The following is a 19724-nucleotide window of genomic DNA, read 5'->3' as shown; positions in this document are numbered from 1 at the left end:
ATACGATAATAATTATTAGCAATTTATAAATGTACATTTCTCCTTTATATGTCGTATCTAATTTATTATGAAGCGAATTTTTAATACCTGTAATGTCGTAATTAATAATATCCCTCTGCATTAAACGTGCTTTCGATCCTCCCCCCCCCCCCCCCAGCCCTCTTCGAATCTAATTGATTACGATTAACCGTAATGTTAATGCTTCTAATATGCTAGTCAAGCCGATACAAATCAGAAGTTTGTAAAAGAGTACCGTTTTTTCTCTCCTCTCTATGGCCCTTTTATAGGTGTAACTTTTCACGTGATAGTTTCTACTTGTTGACAAAAAAAAAAAAAGAGATAAGGTAATATCATTTATTATCAATTATTCTCACCTTTATTACGATTACTGATTATGATTACTATTGTAACGTGTAACAGTATGCTCAATAAAAACTTTTCTATAATTCGAACAGTGGATGGAACAGTGCTAATATGGTATACAAATAATTGTGTAATAAAATTTCGTATGCAGAGCGAAACTAATGCTTCGTCATCTAATTATTTTCTTTTCTCTTTGTTTTTACACTACCTTGCGAGTGTAATGATTGTATAACGAAAGAGTAACGAAACAGACCTGTACCAGGAAAAGATGATTACAGGGTTAACAATAGCCCCGACACGATGCAACGTATGTGTGTCATATTTGCATCGAAATCTTTTCCTTTTTTTTTTTTTTTTTTTGGTATTATAAGAGCGCGCATTTGTGCCGTCTGGCAATCAAGATGACGGACGAAATATTATCGGTGAACAGACTGTCGGTATTTATAGCTACTGTTGTAATGTTATAAATAACCGATCAATCTTATCAACTTGTGATATTGCTACAACGTATGACGTGGCGATGTTACCTACGCGTGATCTAGGCCTGGATTTCTACTAAAATAGAGGATGAAGAACTTCATAGTAAAATTTTAATAGAAACTCATTTTACTTTCCTACTTTTGCAATTAATTACAAGGAATGACTAATGATAATTAGATACGAGCGAATGAAGAATTTGATATTATAATTTTATTCGTAAAAGTTATTTACGTAAAACAAATTATAATAAATAACTATATATGACTATAAACATATTATAATAAAACAATAATAAATTTTGTTCGTAAAATATATAATTCGCTCATATTTAATTATTAATCATTCTTGACGATTAATACAAAATTAGGATGGTTGGGCAAGCAGAATATCGCAAAAAAATTACGCAAGGAGGGGAATGAAGATTAAAAGATACATAATCAAAGAAAATAAATTAGCCTTTGTTAGCAACGAAATTTTAATAAAATTCGAAAACACGAATACAATGTTGCTTAAAAATGCATATCTTTTGAAATTCTTGTTATGATAAGAAATAGTCGGATGTTTTCCACGCGAAGGAGGCACATGAACAAGGATTACAAGTGGAAATATTTATTATAAATCAAAACTTACATTATTTAAATAACAGTACTTGCACCTGAGAGCTGCAATACCTTAAACAATTTATAGAATAAAGCGACTACTTCCGACAATAAGTGAAGACTAAAAACCTTATTCCTAATATTGTATCACATCTATTTCTCGACTATGAAGAAGTAGATCGATCGACGTTGATCTACGGTCCACGTAAAACTCGAGACAGAAGGTAAATTTTCTTAAGATAAAAATAAAACAGTGTTCCCTTCTATGCCAAAATAAAACTTAATAAAATATCTAATAAATAATAAAATCGTAGATTTAAGCGATTAAAAATTACAGCTGTCTTTTACCGCTTACCAAAAGCTGAACATATATTACAAATGAATATCAAACAAGATTTAACAAAAAAATATTTTAAAAATCAAAATTATTTGAAAATCTCACCTAATTTAACCAATAGTTAAACATTGACCATCATACACTTCATACAAATAATTGCATCAAGTTTAACTAGAAGATAAAAATTAAGCCAAATATATAAATATATAGTGCCAGTTTCTGTATTAAACATATAGAAACAATTTTAATTCGATTGCACTTAGATTGCACTTAAAAGTACCGTTAAAACCCAGCTGGTGAATCGTAAAAAAGATTGTGTCTTGAATACACTACATGCTAGTTAAAATACATAGAAGCGGGCAGAATTGTCTACTTTAAGAACGAATTGTGAAAAGGTGAAAAATAAAACCCAAAGCAGAATAAAAACTACTAATTCTAGGCCTTCAAGCTCTCAGGCGCATAATGTGACAGCGTATATCATTAAATGCATGTTTTTTTCCGGGATAATGAGAAGAGCACACATGAAAATCAAATGAAAAACGATGTACGAGAATGAAGTGAAATTAACGATAAATAGGAAATAATGATTATTTAAAAAACGACTAAGAATCATCATCGATGAACGCAGGACTAAACACCGAGGTTGTATTCCGCAATCTCGAATAAAAAAATGAAATCTCGCCTTGTCACCGGAAAATTGCATGAATTCGAAAAACGAAAAACCATCGTATCGTCGCTACGACTGTAAATGATTCCTATACACCAGATATTCGGAGTGTAATCCTGAATCTTTTGAACTAGGCCAGTCCAATGGAACTCACGTTATAAAGATCTTGCGATAAAGCAAATTTCTTTTTCTATTTCGGAAGATTCTTCTTTTTTTCTTTTTTATAACTCTTTCTTAATTATTCAACATCTTTACACATGCGAAGAGAGTTTATAACAAGCAGATTTGAAAGTGTGTTTAACAAGCAAATAGCCACTGTGTAAAAGTTGCTCTTTTTCTTCAATTGGATACGTTACTGTGATACAACAAGTATTATAATAATATAGTAATAATTCATTACTATATGTGTATATAGATATATATATATACCATCATTCGTTGTCATCATGCATTGATGAAAATATCTCATAATAGATTACATTCGCTACTTCCTTCCGTAATATTTCTATATAAGTATAATTATAGTTGCATTCCAAAGCAACTATAATTACTCTGTACAACATAGATTAATTATTAAATATTCGCGACAATGATTTCCATGCTTGTTAGTATAATTCTGTTCGCCGTGTGACTATAGAGTAAACTATAATCACCATTGCGACTGAATACATACAGTAATCAGTCATCATAGCAACTGGTTTTGTAATGAAAGAGTTAAGCGATACATGTTGTGTGAAATCTGTACGAAATGGCAACGCTAAACAAAAACGTGAGGTTCTTAACTCGAATAAAGCTTATATCTACCGTAAGGACTCGACTAATTCAAACGATCATCATTCTACGTCGTCGTGACTGCTCATCGATCAAAGGATATTTCAGACTCGGTTTTTAATTCACAGCCGGTTACAATATACGATTCTTGACTTTTGAAACCAATAACACGATGTTCAGGGCGATACGTAAATTTTGCTAAAAAGATATCCTCGTCCCAATAAAAATGGCTCCAAGTAAAAATAAGAACAATAATAAAATTTCCCGCGTTTCTTCCTCTTCGAAATAATTTAAATAATCACGATCTTATAATACAACATATCATATCGAACGCATAGAGAATAAATTAAATATCTGCGAATACGTAAGTACTTAAGTGTACAATTATAAATAGGATAGAGAAATCAAACGTCGCCAGTCAGATTGGCTCTTTCCTCTATACTGTTTACACGTTAGCATCTGCATAACTGAACTCTGAGACAGAAACGAAAGGGAAAGAAGCGCGGTTCTCCCCCTTCTATCTTGTTACAATCATTAATATGACGATGAATATACTCGCATTATTCTAACGTGCACGGTGTATGTGTGTCTGTGTGTGTGTAAGAATACATTCAATAATGCTAAGCGACATACAAATGTTCCCCCTATGTTTAAATGTGACTGCACTTTTTCTTCGGATTTTATCCGAGCGTCGATCGAAAAAAGCTAGAGCTCGTGGAATGATTACACGTTGTCATGTTACTTCGAATATGATAATAGTAATTAACGAAAGGGATATGTATACGGGTGTACGGCCTGATTAGATGCATGTAGATGCAAGTATGGACGTATAGTGTGTCTAAGAGAAGAAAACTGTCCGTCGCTTTTTCTGTACAATACGAGAAAAGAATTGAATACATCGCGGTATTTATTTCTTTCCGTTAGGTCAATGTAAGTTTGTAGCAACGAATCTCTTCTGTTATTCGAGTGAAAAGACATAGAACGCAAAGAAATATGATTAACTTGAATTCGAATTTTGATTCAGATGCACGTTCAAAGCAAGATAGACCAATTCGCCTTGCAGACATTGTGTTTCTTTCCTTTCCTTTTTCTATTCCAAAACGATCAGTCGCTAGCACAAAGCCATAATAATTCGTCCCGTGTGTCGAGCACGAACAGCAACATGAAGTACTTCTTTTTTACGGTGCGTCTGATTGATCGAGAAAAGCAGCTGGAATGTGCTGTTATACGTTAAACGATTCAGATAGAATGGACATCAGTCAATGTTTCAACTAAACAATGCAGAGCCCTTTTATCATCCTGGCGTTATCGTTTCGCGTATAGCTCTCTTATGTGGTATCCCTTTACTGCGCACGAACGTAATACTTCCGTTCCTGAAACAAAAGAGGACGACGGTTTTCTAAAGAAATCAGTTAAAAAAAAAATCCCAAGGATCTCGTGCCTTCAAAATGCAACTTATTTCCTTCTGACAATGGAATCTAGAAGGCTAAATGTTAAAAAATTTCGGAAACTTTCGACTGGTGGCTACTGATTCAAAATAAACTGAAAGAATTTCGAAAAAAAAAAAAAAACATGAAAAATAATAAAAATTTTCTACCAAAGACACAAGATCTGTATGAAACTCTGACAAAATCGTTACAGAAGCTGGAAAAAGAAATAATATTAATTCGTATGTACCATGACAAGCCAAAACTCGATATCAAGTATCAACATGACATTTACAATAATTAATTACTGCTCGTACAAGGGGTGGTTTCGAGTATATACACAAGCCAAATGTTACATTTTCCCATGCTAGCTACGGGTTTTACATAAAAGGAGCAGTAATTAATCGCCACGACACAGAATGATGATTCTCGATCGTGATCTTGTTACGATTAAAAACAAAAGATAGTCTGCACTGTGGCAATGTCTATAAAAAAAAAAAACAAAGGAACAGAGGTGAGTCGAAAACGATGGTATGCGTGGTGGTCGATAATGACACAAAAAAAATTAATAACGATAAAAAGACTTGTCTGTGCATCGACACGAAACATCAGGGATAGAAAATAAAAAAAATAAACAAAAAAAAAAAATTAAAAATTGTTCTACAAAATCTACAAATACGCACCTGCTACAGAAACCCGGTCTAGTTTCGCCCCGGTATTTTGCTGTCCAGACGAAATCGTACTCCAGAGTGACATCCTTTTATCTAAGTCCCGGCCCGCAGAGTACTCAAATCAAAGCGAAACAAAACGACAACGCAAATATCGAAAAAACGACTGATAACAATGATGGTTAAGAAACACAAATGGCGTGCGAGGAGAATTAATAATGCAAACCTGTTACATACGCATTCTTGGTTTCATACAAAGGTTCCTACATGATTTGGTTATATGACAAATAAAGAAAAAGGAACACAGACACAGAATATGATAAGGATATACCCCATGATACACGACAATCCCATATATAGTCGAGTAACAACCATGTTCAGTTAAAAAATAATTTATTCGCTCGCTCGTTAAAGTCTCAAGGCACTACTTATATTAAATAATCCAGCTTTCGTAATAATTAGTCACGAGTTCAGAAACATTGTACCATATGGTCGAATAATAATAGGATATCTTTATTCGTTTATCCTTCTTTCCTTTTTGAATAGAAAGTTCGAAGTCTAGAAATGTAGTTGGAGATTAATTTAAAAAACAGTGAGGGATGATACAAGGTGCCCCGAACGAGAATAAGAAACGCAGGCTCTTGAGATCTTCTTTTTAAAATATAGTCGTCATTTGTTACATAAATGAGGATAGTTTGAAAATAATAGCATACGTATATACGTAAATATGTAGTGTATACAACGAATACTTTCCGAAGAAGAAAAATATTAAAACACTTATGGGGAAACTTCGAGACACCTCACATCGTGTTAAAACTATAGGATACAGTCAAGTGTAATCCTAAGCAAGATGAAGAATTCCTCTTCGTTATATAATAAAACGAGAAAAATATAAAATTCGTGTTAATTATAATAAGTGAAAAATGAATGTAAACTATTGACACGAGTCATCTGAGGCTTGAAGAAGACTGTTTTCTGGTATTAAAAATTAAGAACAGAGTACGTATACGAGAATATCGCAAGAACAACCTGTTACAAAAAATAATTCTTCGCACGTTGAACTGCAAATCGTTAGATTGATTATTATTAATTTTCTCTACACATTGATCATCGTGAAATTGTCACCTTTGCAAATCTATACTGAACTATATAGTTAAGCAAAAGCCGCTGCTAGAATTGACTACTTGTAATCCGTGTGCGTAGTTTCACGGTGTTCTGGCTTACATGATAAAATAGCTCGAACATAAAACAATGTTACTTTTCTTATTATCCTATCTCAGCCAAGACTAACACGTGAAACGGCCGATTCGTGTAGTTTCACTATGAAAATAATTGTCTCTGGAAGCTTATTGATTTATTCTAATTGCTTTCTATACGATTGTGTATGATACAAGCGTAAAAACAGTTAATAATAATAATTATAGATAAATAATGCGATGTGATAAAAATAAAATGCTTTGTAGAAAAGCACCTATCCATCGAACTTCAATTGATTCGCTTGTCTTTAAAAAATACGGCATACAAATATCTTCGATATTTTTGTTTAAAAGGCAGAATACGACGAAAAAACACACAGAGAAATTAACGTGAAGTGAAAGGGCATCGTTATCACAGCTTACAAGTGGAAGTAATTTATAAAAGACTGTATACTTTTTCTACGCGATACTTTCCCAGATAAGAAAAGAGTTACAAATGGAAATAGCATCGAAGGATTATAGAAATACTCGTATAGTAAATGTAATAAAAGAATGTGCAGTTATGATGTGCTGTCGTCATTGTCAATTGGGGATATCTGGCTGCGAGAAAAAACAGTATATCAAATGCCCAAAAAATTGCCAAAGGCCCATACCTACGTCCAAACTACTATAAATTCCTATAAATGCTTGCATTTAAGAGGAATCGTTTAAGATAGTTCCCAAAAGATCGCAAATTCCTCAGCGTATTTGGATTACACTATCGTGGAATTTAAAAACGAATACCTAAATATAGCTTCTCCCGAACAATCGTACGCTTTCTTTAAATAATTCTTTCTCGTTCTAGAAGTATAGACTTTTCGATGCGGTATACACCGAAAATCACCATGCGACTGGGCATAAATCGAACGACAGGCAATACTACAGACGAAGAATATCCTACGTGGAAGAGTGAATCCCGAAAGCTTGGAAGATCTTGTTTTTAAAACCGGGTTTGTTAGGACTAGCGTCGTTGTGGCCAGACTGTCCTTCATGTAGCGCCCTTTGTACCAGCGGCAGCGAGCCCTGTGATTGTGTGTTGTGTCGCCAATTCATCAGAACGGGCCGGATAACGAAAAAAGAACAAAAAGAAAGAAGAAAAGGATAGTAGACGACTAATCGTGTGCTACAACATGCAGTGCAACTAAAATATTTCTTTCTTGTATCCGACACAACTTACCTCGTCGTGTTGCTCGTGTTCGCTGTTGGCTAAACTGGATCGCGAACCGCGTCTCGTCGACCCTTTCTCTTCCCCTAAAATTTGCGCGACTTTCCCTTGCTTTACGAACTCCAATGTCTGCTTCAAATTAAACGAAAAAACTTAAGTAACAAATGCCTGCAATTTTTTTTAGTCGAAGTAATTGTAATACTTTTAACTTTAACAATCTATCTTCTATAAAATTTAATCACTTTAATACCGTATATTAGAGAGAAATTATATTCGTCTAATTCATTTTCACACCGCGAAAATTTTGTTTATATTTTATATTTTTCTATTCTTTCAATCTCTTTTACTGTACTATTCGAGTATTATTACAATAAAAGTAAAAATATCTACGCTCGGTTCAGATTTTATATCCAAGCAATTATTGAACTTACCTCTTTTCGTGACCTAAGGGCGCAATCTTCTAGAGTTTCCGCCGCTTCATATTTTCCTTGTCTTCGATATAACGCACCAAGATTCTTTAGAGTAGTCGTAACTGTAGGTGAGTCCACTTTAGCAGCTTTGTGCCAACCACCATATTCTCCATATGGAGCATTCTCCTTATTTCTATGTTTATTCTCCTCTCTTTCTTCAGCAACCTGAAGTAGAAACGTTTTCCATAATGTCACAGACACTTATATCCTAAATATCATTCTTAAAACCACCGAAGGCATTCTTACCTGCCAGATTGGTTTGTTATCACCAGCAATAGCACCAAACTCTTTCTCGTGTGCTCTGGTCAATACTTGTTTGTACAAAACTTCCGCATCCTTGTACTTTCCTTGTTTCAAGTAACACGATGCCAAATTATTTTTCGTCTTCGCGACATTAGGATCGTCCGGTCCAAGTTTGCCTTCGTAGATCTCCAGCGCTCGCAAGTAATAGCGCTCCACTTCTTCGTATTTACCCTGATTCTGGCAAAGCAAGGCAAGGTTATTCAGCTGCTTCGCGACATCAGGATGGTCACGACCGAGAACCTTTTCTCGGATATCGAGAGCACGTTTGCACAACGGCTCAGCCTCCTTGTATTTGCCGCGTTTTCCATATAAAACTGCCAAGTTGTTCAACGTGGCAGCGACTGCAGGGTGATTTTCACCGAGCGTCTTTTCACGAATAGCCAAGGCATCGTTCAACAAGTTCGCTGCTTCTTTATATTTATTTTGATCCCTATATACTAAAGCAAGGATATTCAACATCGTAGCGACGTCAGGATGATCGTGACCGGAAGTCTTTTCCAGATCTTCCAGCGCCTGTTTACAGAGAGGAACGGCCACCTCGTAACGGCCTTGGCTGGCGTACTGTATAACCAAATTGTGCAGTGTACGCAAGCGCGCGGGTATCTCGTATCCAGCGTTCACTTGTTGTGCAAATTGCGAAGGCGGTGTCGGTAATATCGCTGCAATAAAAATGGCGAACATTGCAAAAAGTGGTCCTTATCGGTAGCTTAAGCCTGTGCGAATACGAAACCTTACTAAAGTGTTCGTAAACAGTAACACAACTTGAAACGAAGCTACCTCGTACTCTTACTCTTATACATTGGATGAAGTATCTTCGAATCTAATGGAGAAAATTACAAAATAATTTCAGTAAAATCCCTTTGTGTTATTCACACAGACTTAAGAGAAAATTGGAGCACCTAAAAAAGATGCTTGATAAAAAAGAGAGAGAAAGCGAACGTACACTTACTATTTCGGTCGTCCGCATCATCATCGGGGAATAGATCAACCACAGGATCGTCTGGTGGCCGGTCTTTTGCATTTTCATCATCCGCAGAAGGATCAGGATCATACTGCTTCATGCTCTCCATGAAATCTAGGTGTTTCTTCTGTTCTTCCAATTGAACTAGCTAGTAAAATAAGAAATATTTTAGTCTCTTAAACTACATATTTCTCTATATGTAATATCTTTGTATATATAATCTATATACATAACATAAGCTCGAATAATTCCCGCAATATAATCGCAGCAATTCGATGCAGGATAGCGTCAAAAGATCTACCATTTCTATCAGTATATTATATATGTCGGAAAAACGTCAGGAATAGGGTTATGGACGATTGATAAATCTTCAGGGAAATTGGCCATGATATCACAAGGGTACGGTCTGTTAACACGAGAATGAACACTACCGACGCGACAATCAACAGCGGTGGCTGGGCACTTGCGATGCTAGTGACGTTGGTCTTAGGCTCGATAACGAATCCACGGTCAACGGAATGATAGATATACTTACTCTAACTCAAACGTGTACTACTCGCTGATCGTAAGGCGCTACTCCCTTCGTCGACCAGATCTCAAGAAAGAATGAATTCTCGTCCCGAGGATGCCACCGAGGAAAACTATGATGGGGTGTGTCTAAGGATACGAGATCCTCTCGACATCGCTCTCAATTGGTCAATTTGGGACAAAAGCTGCCTGTCCGTTTGGAAAATCTTAATTACCGGAAAAGCCCAGGTTTTAAAGAGGGTCCCCAGGCTAACTGTACTCGTGCCGTGTAAATGCCTCAACCTCTGATATTCATTGTCCGAAGGACCCGTTGGAATGTTTTACTGTTAGGTACCTATAGAGGTATTTCTCCTAATGAGGGTCATACTATCGCTCTATACCTTTGTTAGACAAAGCGCCCGTCCCGTTGACCGCGGCTACGTTCGGTGACTAATGGTGGCCTTAAGCCCAAGCTTATTATCACAAATCGCAAACAAGTACAATTGGGCAGGATGACGGCAAATTGTTTAGTTACAACTGTAAACTTTAATTACAACTTTACGGATTTTCCTGAAGTTCCAAAGGGAAGGCTCCGGTGTCCTTTCCTCTCCGACATATATATTTACATATACATATGTGCAACTCTTCGTTGATGTCATCTTTATGGAATTTCTTACGATAAGACGAGTTAAGGAGAAGAATAAACTTGTGCAATTTTAGATCTCCAGATGTAGTTCCGCAATTACGCATAATCGATAGCCTAGCTTCGACACCTGGTTCTCATTCTTATCATCTACTTTACATTTGACTACTTACTGCTTGCTGACTGGCTTGCAATTTTTGTTGCGTTCCAGCCAATTCATCCCTTAACCAGGCGTTCTCTTGGCACAACCTTCTCACTTGCGTTCTAAGCTTTTGTTTCTCAGCCTCTACCATTTGTAAATGATTTGCAAGTGCCATCATGACCTGTGCTTCACCAAGGCCCAACTCTATCATCTCAATGTTCTTCGATAGCAAGCTAGCTTTGTCTCTCGCGACTGGTGCATCCTGGGTCTGTAGGGCTTGTAGAAGTCCCCCGTGTTCAACACGAAGGGCTTCCAGACCCTGGGATACAATTCTGGCACCAGCCATAATTTCTTCCTGCGTCATGGCCGTCATTCTACCAATATTTTCTATTTTTTTGCTAAAAATTGAAAAAGTAGAATTAACGAAAACTCAGCTGAAAAAGGAACATTAAAATTCCACACAGTGACTTAAATTTAAAGTTCAATATAACGAGTTTATTTTAAACGTTAATTAAATTCGCGTTAGAGTATCGTTTTTAATTAATATAGTAGAACCAATCCCTAATTCTTTACAGATATTTTGGAAATTTCCAAACGACACATTTTGAAATCATTTTCTGTAATTCTTTTTATAAAGTATATAGATAGAGGCTTGTTTTCATATATCGTTGCTTCTAATTTCTCTTTGTTCCTAAACAAATTTTGTTACGTTTTCGTTATCGGTTCCAGTATTAAAAAGGTTATATAATGAAATGTAGAATCTTTTCTACAATTTGTGTTAGCATCAACGTAAACATCATAAAATACATTTATTACAATGATAAATGCACAATGATAACAAGACTCTATTTTGCATAGACCTCTGGTTCTCGTAACCAAGGCAGAAAGCATAAAGAAAAAGGTAAAACAGAAGTAAGCGGTATTTGGAACGACTTGCTTTACGCGCCAATAATTAACCGCAATCAAAAATAGGCATCGTGAAGTATTTCAGTCCAGGCAAGCAGAACGTATCCGGCATTGGTACGTACAGAGAATGTTTTCGGATTTAAGCTGGTAGAACGGTTTTATTTTAAAATAAAATAAATATACAATCTCAGTGATTCAATCGCCGATCATGACGACTTAAAACATTTTTCGAAATACTCGAACGTCGATTACTCTAAAATTAATTCGAATAAAAACTTACCCCATGTCAGGGCCACGTTAAATCCACAGAAATCAATGGTTTAATATATACGCGCAGGCGCAATTGCCGCGGCGCTTCTTCTATGCGACACCAATGTACCGAGTAAAAGTGAATTACCAAGAAGAGAGAATTATCAAAAACTCTTACGCATTACACATACGATTATTATTAACGGGAGGAATATTCGCGCGAAGAATCAGGTAACAACACGACGACAGGTTAAAATTAATTGCAGACTGGCAAAGTTTTCGATAGAAAACTCACCCCATGTCACGACCGCGTTATAACACAAGCGAAATCAATGGCTCGGTAGTTCTGCGCAAACGCAACAACCATGGCGTGCTCTTTTAATGCGACAGAATATATATAGGTGTATAGAGAAAGATGGTGAAATTTCACGAGGGAAGAGCAGAATTCGAAACGCCGTTGCCAATCGATAAAAACAAATCGGAAGAAATACGTGTTAGCGAAAAAACATAAAGAAATGATTGACGTGGTCGCGGCCGGATCAGGATTTCAGGGTTCTGCGCTTGTAAACCTTGACCTCGTGCAATCGTCCTTCCAAACAAGCCTTGACCTCACCATACCAAATGAAACACTGTATCGTTTAACAAATGTACTTGAGTAACACTATTTCGCACTTTCGACATTGACAGCTACTTCCGATCAATTTATTTGTCCAAGGACTTATAACGTAGAAGGGTAATAACATTCTTAGTTACCAGCATGATAATCGTTGTGAATCGACTTTCCAGCATAAGCGAGCAGGAAGCGTGGTGAGGAAAGCACGAAAGTCTCGGGTCGATACATTGATTTTTTACGAAACCTGCATTATAGGATATCAACAGGGAAAGTGAATGTCGCAGCTAATATGTACACAATAGAACCAGTGACACATCGAATCACTCAAAATAAAAACTGATCGACTCGATTTTTTGAAAATTTCTTAATTTTAATATTAGAATACATAGTTAACGTTTAATTGTTTGGAAACGGCGAAATTAATCAGTTTGATTCCTATTAGCTCACATGACAAAATTTTTCATGTCACTTTTTCCTTCGTCGACATATTGCGACATCTGAACGCGCTTCAGTTTACGATGGAAATTATTTTCAGTGGTTCGCGCATGCAGTCGCAAAGATTTCCTCGACGGCGTGTATTCGATCGTATTGCTTGAAAAACTGAGCAAAAAAGACGTACGTGAAGTTTCTAATGAAAGTGTGCGGCAATTAGAGCTTGGTATGTTTACGTAAAAACGTAGCGACTTAGATATAACTGACCATAAGCCTGGTGTTAATAGGAAAAGAAAATGGAAAAAATAATAGAAAAAGTACAGATAACGATCAAAATGGATTCAAATGGTATAAGGATTCGTAAGTAGGGGAACTACTCACATTCTATAAGCGTTCAGCGTTTTTGACATATCTGTTCTACCCATCGGTAATGTTGGACTCTGTTGGACCTACCTAATCCGTATACAAAAAAAATTTAACTTTCTACTATATCGATCTGTCTGTCGTTTCTTCGCGGACAATCGCGACTGTATTGTCACTCTCAGTCAATCGAATCTGTTGTAAAAAAGTCATTTATCTCGTTTTTCAATCGTATAAAAATAGAATCTGTACAATATACATATATATATACACTACAATGTGTCCCGCAATGTGATTTCTAAAGGGGGGCACCCTCGCGGAATCGCGTTTAATTCTTTACTGAGGACTAACGTTTGGCTTCGCACCCTCTTGCATGAGAGACCGACACATCCGGGGACAGAGGGGGATGGAAAGATTGCGCATGCGTTCAAAATTCAGGGGTGTTCCTACAACTGCACGAAGAACGTGCATGGACACCGGTATGTCCACGCCAGGTATGCATAACAAAATGAATGATGTCTTTCTACGTTAAGAAGAGCTTCGTGCTTAGCGTCGTTACGACCACATACGCAAATAAACGTCAGTCGGTCAGTAGGAATAACCGGAGGGTGCGTAAGGGTACGATGAATGAAGCTTCTAAGAGAGGGTGCTACGCGTGCATGATACTTAACACTTCACGGGGACGCGTATCCGCGTCCACCTTTTATCATTCCTCCCGTCTGAACACTTTACGAAACAGGATACACAGTATAGTGTAAGAGTCTTATATCATGTCGTTACTGATTTTATAACGGCGACTTAGAAACCTTAGAAAAAGTTTTCACATGTTATGTACATGAAAGCGAATTTTAAGAGATTCTCTTTATGGTGTTGCTTGTTTTGATGCACTTTTTCAAAATATTGCAATCAACAAGACCTTGATGTGAATGTTATAAAATATGCATGAGATCATCTAATACGAATCAGTGAAGAAAAGGAATTCAGAAACGTGAATCAGTTTCATGAAATAACTAATTTCTAATAGAATTATAGCAAAAACATATTCAACAATTTTTCGACACAATTTCTAAAAATGCTGTTGTTATTAAAATAAGATTTCGTAAAATATTATTTTTTATTAGCGTATTTACTTACATTTATTTTTTTATATAGTTTACTCTAAATTAATATTTTTTGGCAATTACAATTCCCAAATACACTAGAATTAAAATAACCATTATTCAAAAAATACAATTAAAATATCTATCTATCTCTGAGATTAAAAAATTTCCGTTTGATTGATAATCTTGAACTTTTGCACAATTGAGAAAAGCGCACAATTAATAAGTAACTATCGAGTTTTAATTAGTTTTTTCTCTTCGCGGCTTTCTTTCGTAATTAATAGTGTTAAAGTGATGTGCAGACATAAAAGCGTATCGTATTAATGAGAAGAGCTGGTAGATACATATCATGTAAACAAATGCCGATGCGGAGCAACGGCGGTAATTATTGGTGAACCAATTAATTTTGTCTGAAGTTTGCGGAATGTTTTAAGTCTCCGCAGAGCCGGTAAGAAGCACACATAGAACGCCAGTTTTCGCAATCTTTCTCACTTCAAGGGGAATAGAGACGAGGTAGCTGATGACTCATAGCATGACGACAGAACATTACAAGTGCTGTACCATGTGCGCGCCCGTTCGTAGAGAAGTGTATTACATACAACCGTATCTACCCAACACATAAAATTGCTTTCACGAATTTAATTCGACGAACCTGCTTATGAGAATATGGTGGCGTGATTGACCATACAGTGCTTCAAAACCTTCCTCGTTTATCGTCGGACCAACGATTTATTCACGCTCATTTCATGTTAGAAATTTTATCTTTTATAAAAACATATCGATGCAAATATAAAGGCATATTATCGGAAATAAGATAAAAGAGAATGCTTCAAAAAATTAATATTGTCACAATTGGTGAGTTGACCTTTGGGAATATCTTACGAGTTGAAGGTATATATGTATATTGTATATGTATATTGTATATGTATTACAAATCGATAAGAGGATTGAGAAGAGCACGTGCGTGAGCATTTGACGTAAAATGAGGTAAACAATACGTATATATACTATAGGTTTAATACAATTATCTTACATAGCAAAGTACCATTTTTATCTTAAAAACTTTACCCTAGAAAAATATGAAATGTAATAACTTTTAAATAAAAATTTAAAATTGTCTAAAAAATGTTGCATATGTTAGTAACCCAGTTCCATTTCACATTTACTGATACATATGTAGTTAGAAATCTATAACTTGATAAGTAAAATTTTGCATCGTATTTTCGAAAGTACAGTAGAAAGAGGTCAGTGACAGTACAGGTAGGATAATGAAATTTTCAACTACAAATGGTCGTCACAACGTGAAACAATCGAAGATCTATATTTGTAAAGAGTAACGGCTGAATCGCTGATTGAAATTCATATCATATAACAATTGCATACTCGTTTCAAGCTTCGTGCATATATAACCAATTGTGGTGACAATTTATAGAAGACGTTAAAAACTCCATTATACGAGTTCCTGAAATATCTGAATAAATAATAGAACCACTCCTTTGAATTGTTCTATAGTTTTCGAATTTCTTAGAGGTTAGGAATTCGGGCTGCATAATACGATAGTCAATTGAACACCTGTGCTAGTTTCTTTACCTTTAGATGTTCAATAACTGCACATAGAATAGATAAAAAGCTCACGGAAGAATATTTACAAACAAAAAAGATAAATCAATTTAAAAAAAAAATAGATTGATATACTGCTAATCCTATCTCCACTTATCCGGTATTCTACGATTAATCTTTGCTTATCTACATACATTCATTTATGTAACGATACGCATAGAATACATAACAGAACCGAATGATACATGACACCGAATCATTTTTCTTAACGCAACAACTTTGACTCCTTTTAACGAATTAGTGAAAATCCAATGAAACGCGCTCCTTTCTAAGTGTACCAGAATAGGGATAATTATCATTACAATCATCGTCATGGTCACTGGTTTTCTGTCATGGTTCCGCAGAATCTTACGGAAACAAATTAACATCATTTGCTTCCGGTTGTAACCGCCTATCGAAGGCGTGGCAATTTAAAACCGAGGAGTCTGATTATATTCATATGACCAGAAACGCAAAAGATATTCGGAAATTTGATGGTGAACGAAAGCTTACCCTTGTGAACGGTCCACGCAGGAATTCTCCCCTGTTCAGTGTATCATCCCCCTTTTTTAATAAAGGGCAGGATGCCTCGATGCGACGAACCTTTAAAAGAATTTTTTTACGTTGAACGCGTAGATTCTTATAGATTTAGCTCATACAATATTTTACAATCGGTGCAACGACGATGTATAATGATTCACGGCGACGATAATGTTGAAAAAAGTGGATTCCACTCACCGATTTCGGTCGCGGATTCACTGTGAAACGATGCTCACGATACGAAGGAATAGTTGATTGAACTCTCGTTTAGAAATCGTCTCCACCGGCAAGAAGGAACACGAGAAAAGAGGCACTAAACTTTATTTCTGCACGTTTGATGACAGACTAAGATGGCGTGGACCAAGTATAAGTTAATAAAAGTACAATAACCACATATTTTACAGTCCGAATGTTGAATAAACAGCCATTAAGCGTAGTCTACACTCTGATAATAATGTAGACTACCGTCAAATCCCGTACAAATATAAAATGCGTTCCTTAGAACGAATAAATTGACGACAAATATCCAGAATGTACGTCGACAGTCGGTCAATTATAAAAACGCGATTGAAGCGACTCTGTTCGATCGCAGCGCCAGTTACTGGAATTTTCTGAAATTCGTCGGTTTCTATGAAGCGACATCGTAATGTAAAATTGGTTTCTTTTTACATATCGTAGCATTAATTCGTTCGTTGTAAACGATTTAGATATAATATAGCTCATCTAGTAGGAATTGACGTTTCGCTCAATAAAATATGCAATTTTTTGGCGTGAATTATTAACAATTTAGCTACGATAAAGAACAGAGATATAGATGCAAGTAATGATGACTAACTAGGCCATCATTCATTATACCTATTTTTACTTCATTGCTTATTCATACTATATACATACATATGCTTTTCAAATGGAGGAAATGCTTTGGAAATAAGAAAGAACTTGATATATTGCGGTAAACCATATTTATTTGAATAATTATTATTTGAATAGTAAATAGATACAATAGAGAACGTTTTTAGCAGGCCAACTTCCCAATAACGGCAGAGAACTATCAATATTTTTTTTTCTTCTAAAAGAGATGCATATCAATGTATGGAAGCATCGTTCGTTTTCATTTCTTTTTAAAACCTCTCAATAATTAAGAATAATGATATAGATTAATTCGTAATCGCCTTATTAAAAACAATTAAAAGTATTACCGTACAGATAAATATTGCTAACTTGAGAACAGTTAAAATTTCTCATACGTGTAATGGCATTTATAATCACTCCTTGGCCTAAAATAACAAAATGCTATATTATAATAAGAGATTGCATTGCGACTCTTTGTATCGTGTGAGAAATGATCGTTTATCGGACATATATTTTTCTGTCGTTTTTTGTCTATTTTTTATGTCCGACATCTGAGCATCTTGTCGTTTTTTTTTAAATGGCATCAATATCAAAATCATCCTCATCATCCGAGTCTTCATTGACTACAGCAGGCTTCTGTATAGGCGGTGACTGTTGTGGTTTTAGCGACTGTTTGGCTCTATCGTCATATTCAATCTATAACAGAAACAAATATATAGATTATATGTGTAATTTGGAATTGTATAGAAATATAAGTTATTTACAAAACAAACATTTACCTCTAAATCGTCGTCTTCTTCTTCTGGTTCAGAATCTTCTTCTTCTGCTTCTTGTAACCAGGTTAAAAACGGTGCAGCTTTATCGTGAATTTCTTGGGATAAGTCTTTTGATACATATTTTTTAGTCACCTTGTTCGACCATTCGAACAAAGCTTTTTCTTCCAAAATATCAGCATCGTAAAAGAGCTAAAACAATAAACAAAGTCTATTAATCAAAACATATACTCATAACAATTACCGAAGAATTCATGTCAGCAATTTGTCTTACCTTCAGAATGCCAGGTACCTTCGGCATCAAAGCATCTTTATGGAGGGCTATCACTTGTTCGATTCCTCTAATTAAATATTTTTGTGCCTTGATATCATCGTGGGTAAAACGAAGGAGAAGTACTCGATACTTTTTGGCTTGAGCAGCAATATTCTGATCGAAGAGTAATTCCGCCAAAATCAATGGTGCTTTTGTCTTGATCTCTAGACGTTCAGCCTCTGCAATCAGCTCTTTATGGTTATCCAATTGTCCAGCATCGCGACGACATTTAACTAATTTATAAAACATATCCATCCTTTCTTTTTCAGTCTTATCGAGATCATCGCTAATAGTCATTCCCTTTGCCCCATCTGTTAAATCCTGCAAACGGGCTCTAACTGCTTCCTCCGACACGTCGACTGCCCAATTATCGTCATCTCCGTTCTCATCCGCCATCTTTTCAGGAGCCTCGACCACGATGTCGGTGGTGCTGGTATCGTTCTCCGGAGAACCAGATCGATCACCATTAGCAGTAGCAGTGGTTGTAGTGGTGGTTGTTTCACCATTCGCACGTTTCGAACGTTTACCGCGTTTACCTTCAGTTAAAGAGCTGCCTTGAACAGCAGGATTCAAGCTCGGTGGATTTTTCAAGATATAGGTGTTCAATTTATGATTACTTTCTAATAGTCCGTGATAGCCGCATGCTTTACATCCTTGCGAAATGGTTCCTTTCTTCGAGCTGACCATCAACTCTGTCTCGGGATTATCGCAAGCCGGGCATAATACATATTTGCGGATGAATCCATCCAACAGATCTTGTAATTTCGAAGCATCGTGCGATCCATTTACAATAAATCTTTCGTTTTTGAAATCGAATTGGGTCTGCGCTCCAAGCTCACAGCCGAAATATTTGGTAGGATAGGTAGCAGGTCTCCCAATCGCTTTGGCCACATCGACCATATTCACGATTACTGTCTTGATACCATTTCCCTTGCCCTCCACTTTGGCTTGGATCCGTGGCATTTTATAGCGGTAAAACGCATCGCTGACATTACGGTTTACATTGACACTCCCCATGGTGATTGATGATGTTTCCGTCTCTTGCTCCTTGCTAAATTAATGTCCCTTCCGAGCGACAACAGCAATTTCTGACGAGACGTCGTTGTGAAAACGAGCTGTCGGCAAGTGGTGACGCGAGTGTCAGACTGTTGAAAGCTACCAAGCTTCGTTCGGTCGGTGACTCTTGTTCTCTCTGGATCTCCTGGCTCCTAATCTTTTGACGTTCAAGTAGGTAACGTTTTCGTCCTCG

General features: G+C 36.2%; 2 protein-coding genes across 10 annotated transcripts; both read right to left on the bottom strand.

Annotated features, from left to right (window-relative positions):
• Window positions 1-1294: 1294 nt before the first annotated feature.
• LOC117234088 (kinesin light chain) lies at window positions 1295-17108 on the bottom strand. 9 transcript variants are annotated; one of them, XM_033494975.1, is made up of 9 exons: window positions 16736-17108; window positions 16511-16600; window positions 10770-11136; window positions 9429-9594; window positions 8429-9144; window positions 8144-8347; window positions 7725-7844; window positions 5328-7570; window positions 1295-4590 (listed from the first exon to the last, which is right to left on the bottom strand). In XM_033494975.1, exons 3-8 carry the CDS (start codon window positions 11109-11111, stop codon window positions 7445-7447), a joined length of 1674 nt encoding a protein of 557 aa, XP_033350866.1. In that variant the 5' UTR covers window positions 11112-11136; window positions 16511-16600; window positions 16736-17108; the 3' UTR covers window positions 1295-4590; window positions 5328-7444. The 9 variants fall into 9 exon arrangements, with proteins under 9 accessions (XP_033350866.1, XP_033350865.1, XP_033350862.1 ...); XM_033494974.1 differs by lacking the exons at window positions 16511-16600; window positions 16736-17108 and adding exons at window positions 11925-12004; window positions 13320-13636; XM_033494971.1 differs by lacking the exons at window positions 16511-16600; window positions 16736-17108 and adding an exon at window positions 13320-13637 and having other exon boundaries at window positions 7725-7841.
• A 375-nt stretch (window positions 17109-17483) lies between these two features.
• On the bottom strand, window positions 17484-19612 carry LOC117234092 (eukaryotic translation initiation factor 5). Its single transcript, XM_033494994.1, has 3 exons — window positions 18437-19612; window positions 18169-18354; window positions 17484-18085 (listed from the first exon to the last, which is right to left on the bottom strand). Exons 1-3 carry the CDS (start codon window positions 19490-19492, stop codon window positions 17963-17965), a joined length of 1365 nt encoding a protein of 454 aa, XP_033350885.1. The 5' UTR covers window positions 19493-19612; the 3' UTR covers window positions 17484-17962.
• Between the last annotated feature and the right edge of the window lie 112 nt (window positions 19613-19724).

The sequence above is a fragment of the Bombus vosnesenskii genome, unplaced genomic scaffold (genome assembly GCF_011952255.1).
Source record: "Bombus vosnesenskii isolate JDL3184/JDL3185 unplaced genomic scaffold, Bvos_JDL3184-5_v1.1 scf7180000013302, whole genome shotgun sequence".
Taxonomy (NCBI): domain Eukaryota; kingdom Metazoa; phylum Arthropoda; class Insecta; order Hymenoptera; family Apidae; genus Bombus; species Bombus vosnesenskii.
The sequence above is the reverse complement of the archived record's forward strand: the minus strand, read 5'-3'. Positions and strand labels throughout refer to the sequence as shown.

Coding starts and splice junctions, on each gene's coding strand:
- LOC117234092 (XM_033494994.1), bottom strand. CDS start 19,492: ATGGGGAGTGTCAATGTAAACCGTAATGTCAGCGATGCGTTTTACCGC. Junction 18,355..18,436: donor AGGTACCTGGCATTCTGAAG/GTAAGACAAATT, acceptor TTATTGTTTTAG/CTCTTTTACGATGCTGATAT. Junction 18,086..18,168: donor AAGAAGACGACGATTTAGAG/GTAAATGTTTGT, acceptor TTTCTGTTATAG/ATTGAATATGACGATAGAGC.
- LOC117234088 (XM_033494970.1), bottom strand. CDS start 13,363: ATGGGTAGAACAGATATGTCAAAAACGCTGAACGCTTATAGAAT. Junction 11,137..13,319: donor ACGCTGAACGCTTATAGAAT/GTGAGTAGTTCC, acceptor TTCAATTTTTAG/CAAAAAAATAGAAAATATTG. Junction 9,145..9,428: donor GGACGACCGAAATAGTAAGT/GTACGTTCGCTT, acceptor TTTTTATTGCAG/CGATATTACCGACACCGCCT.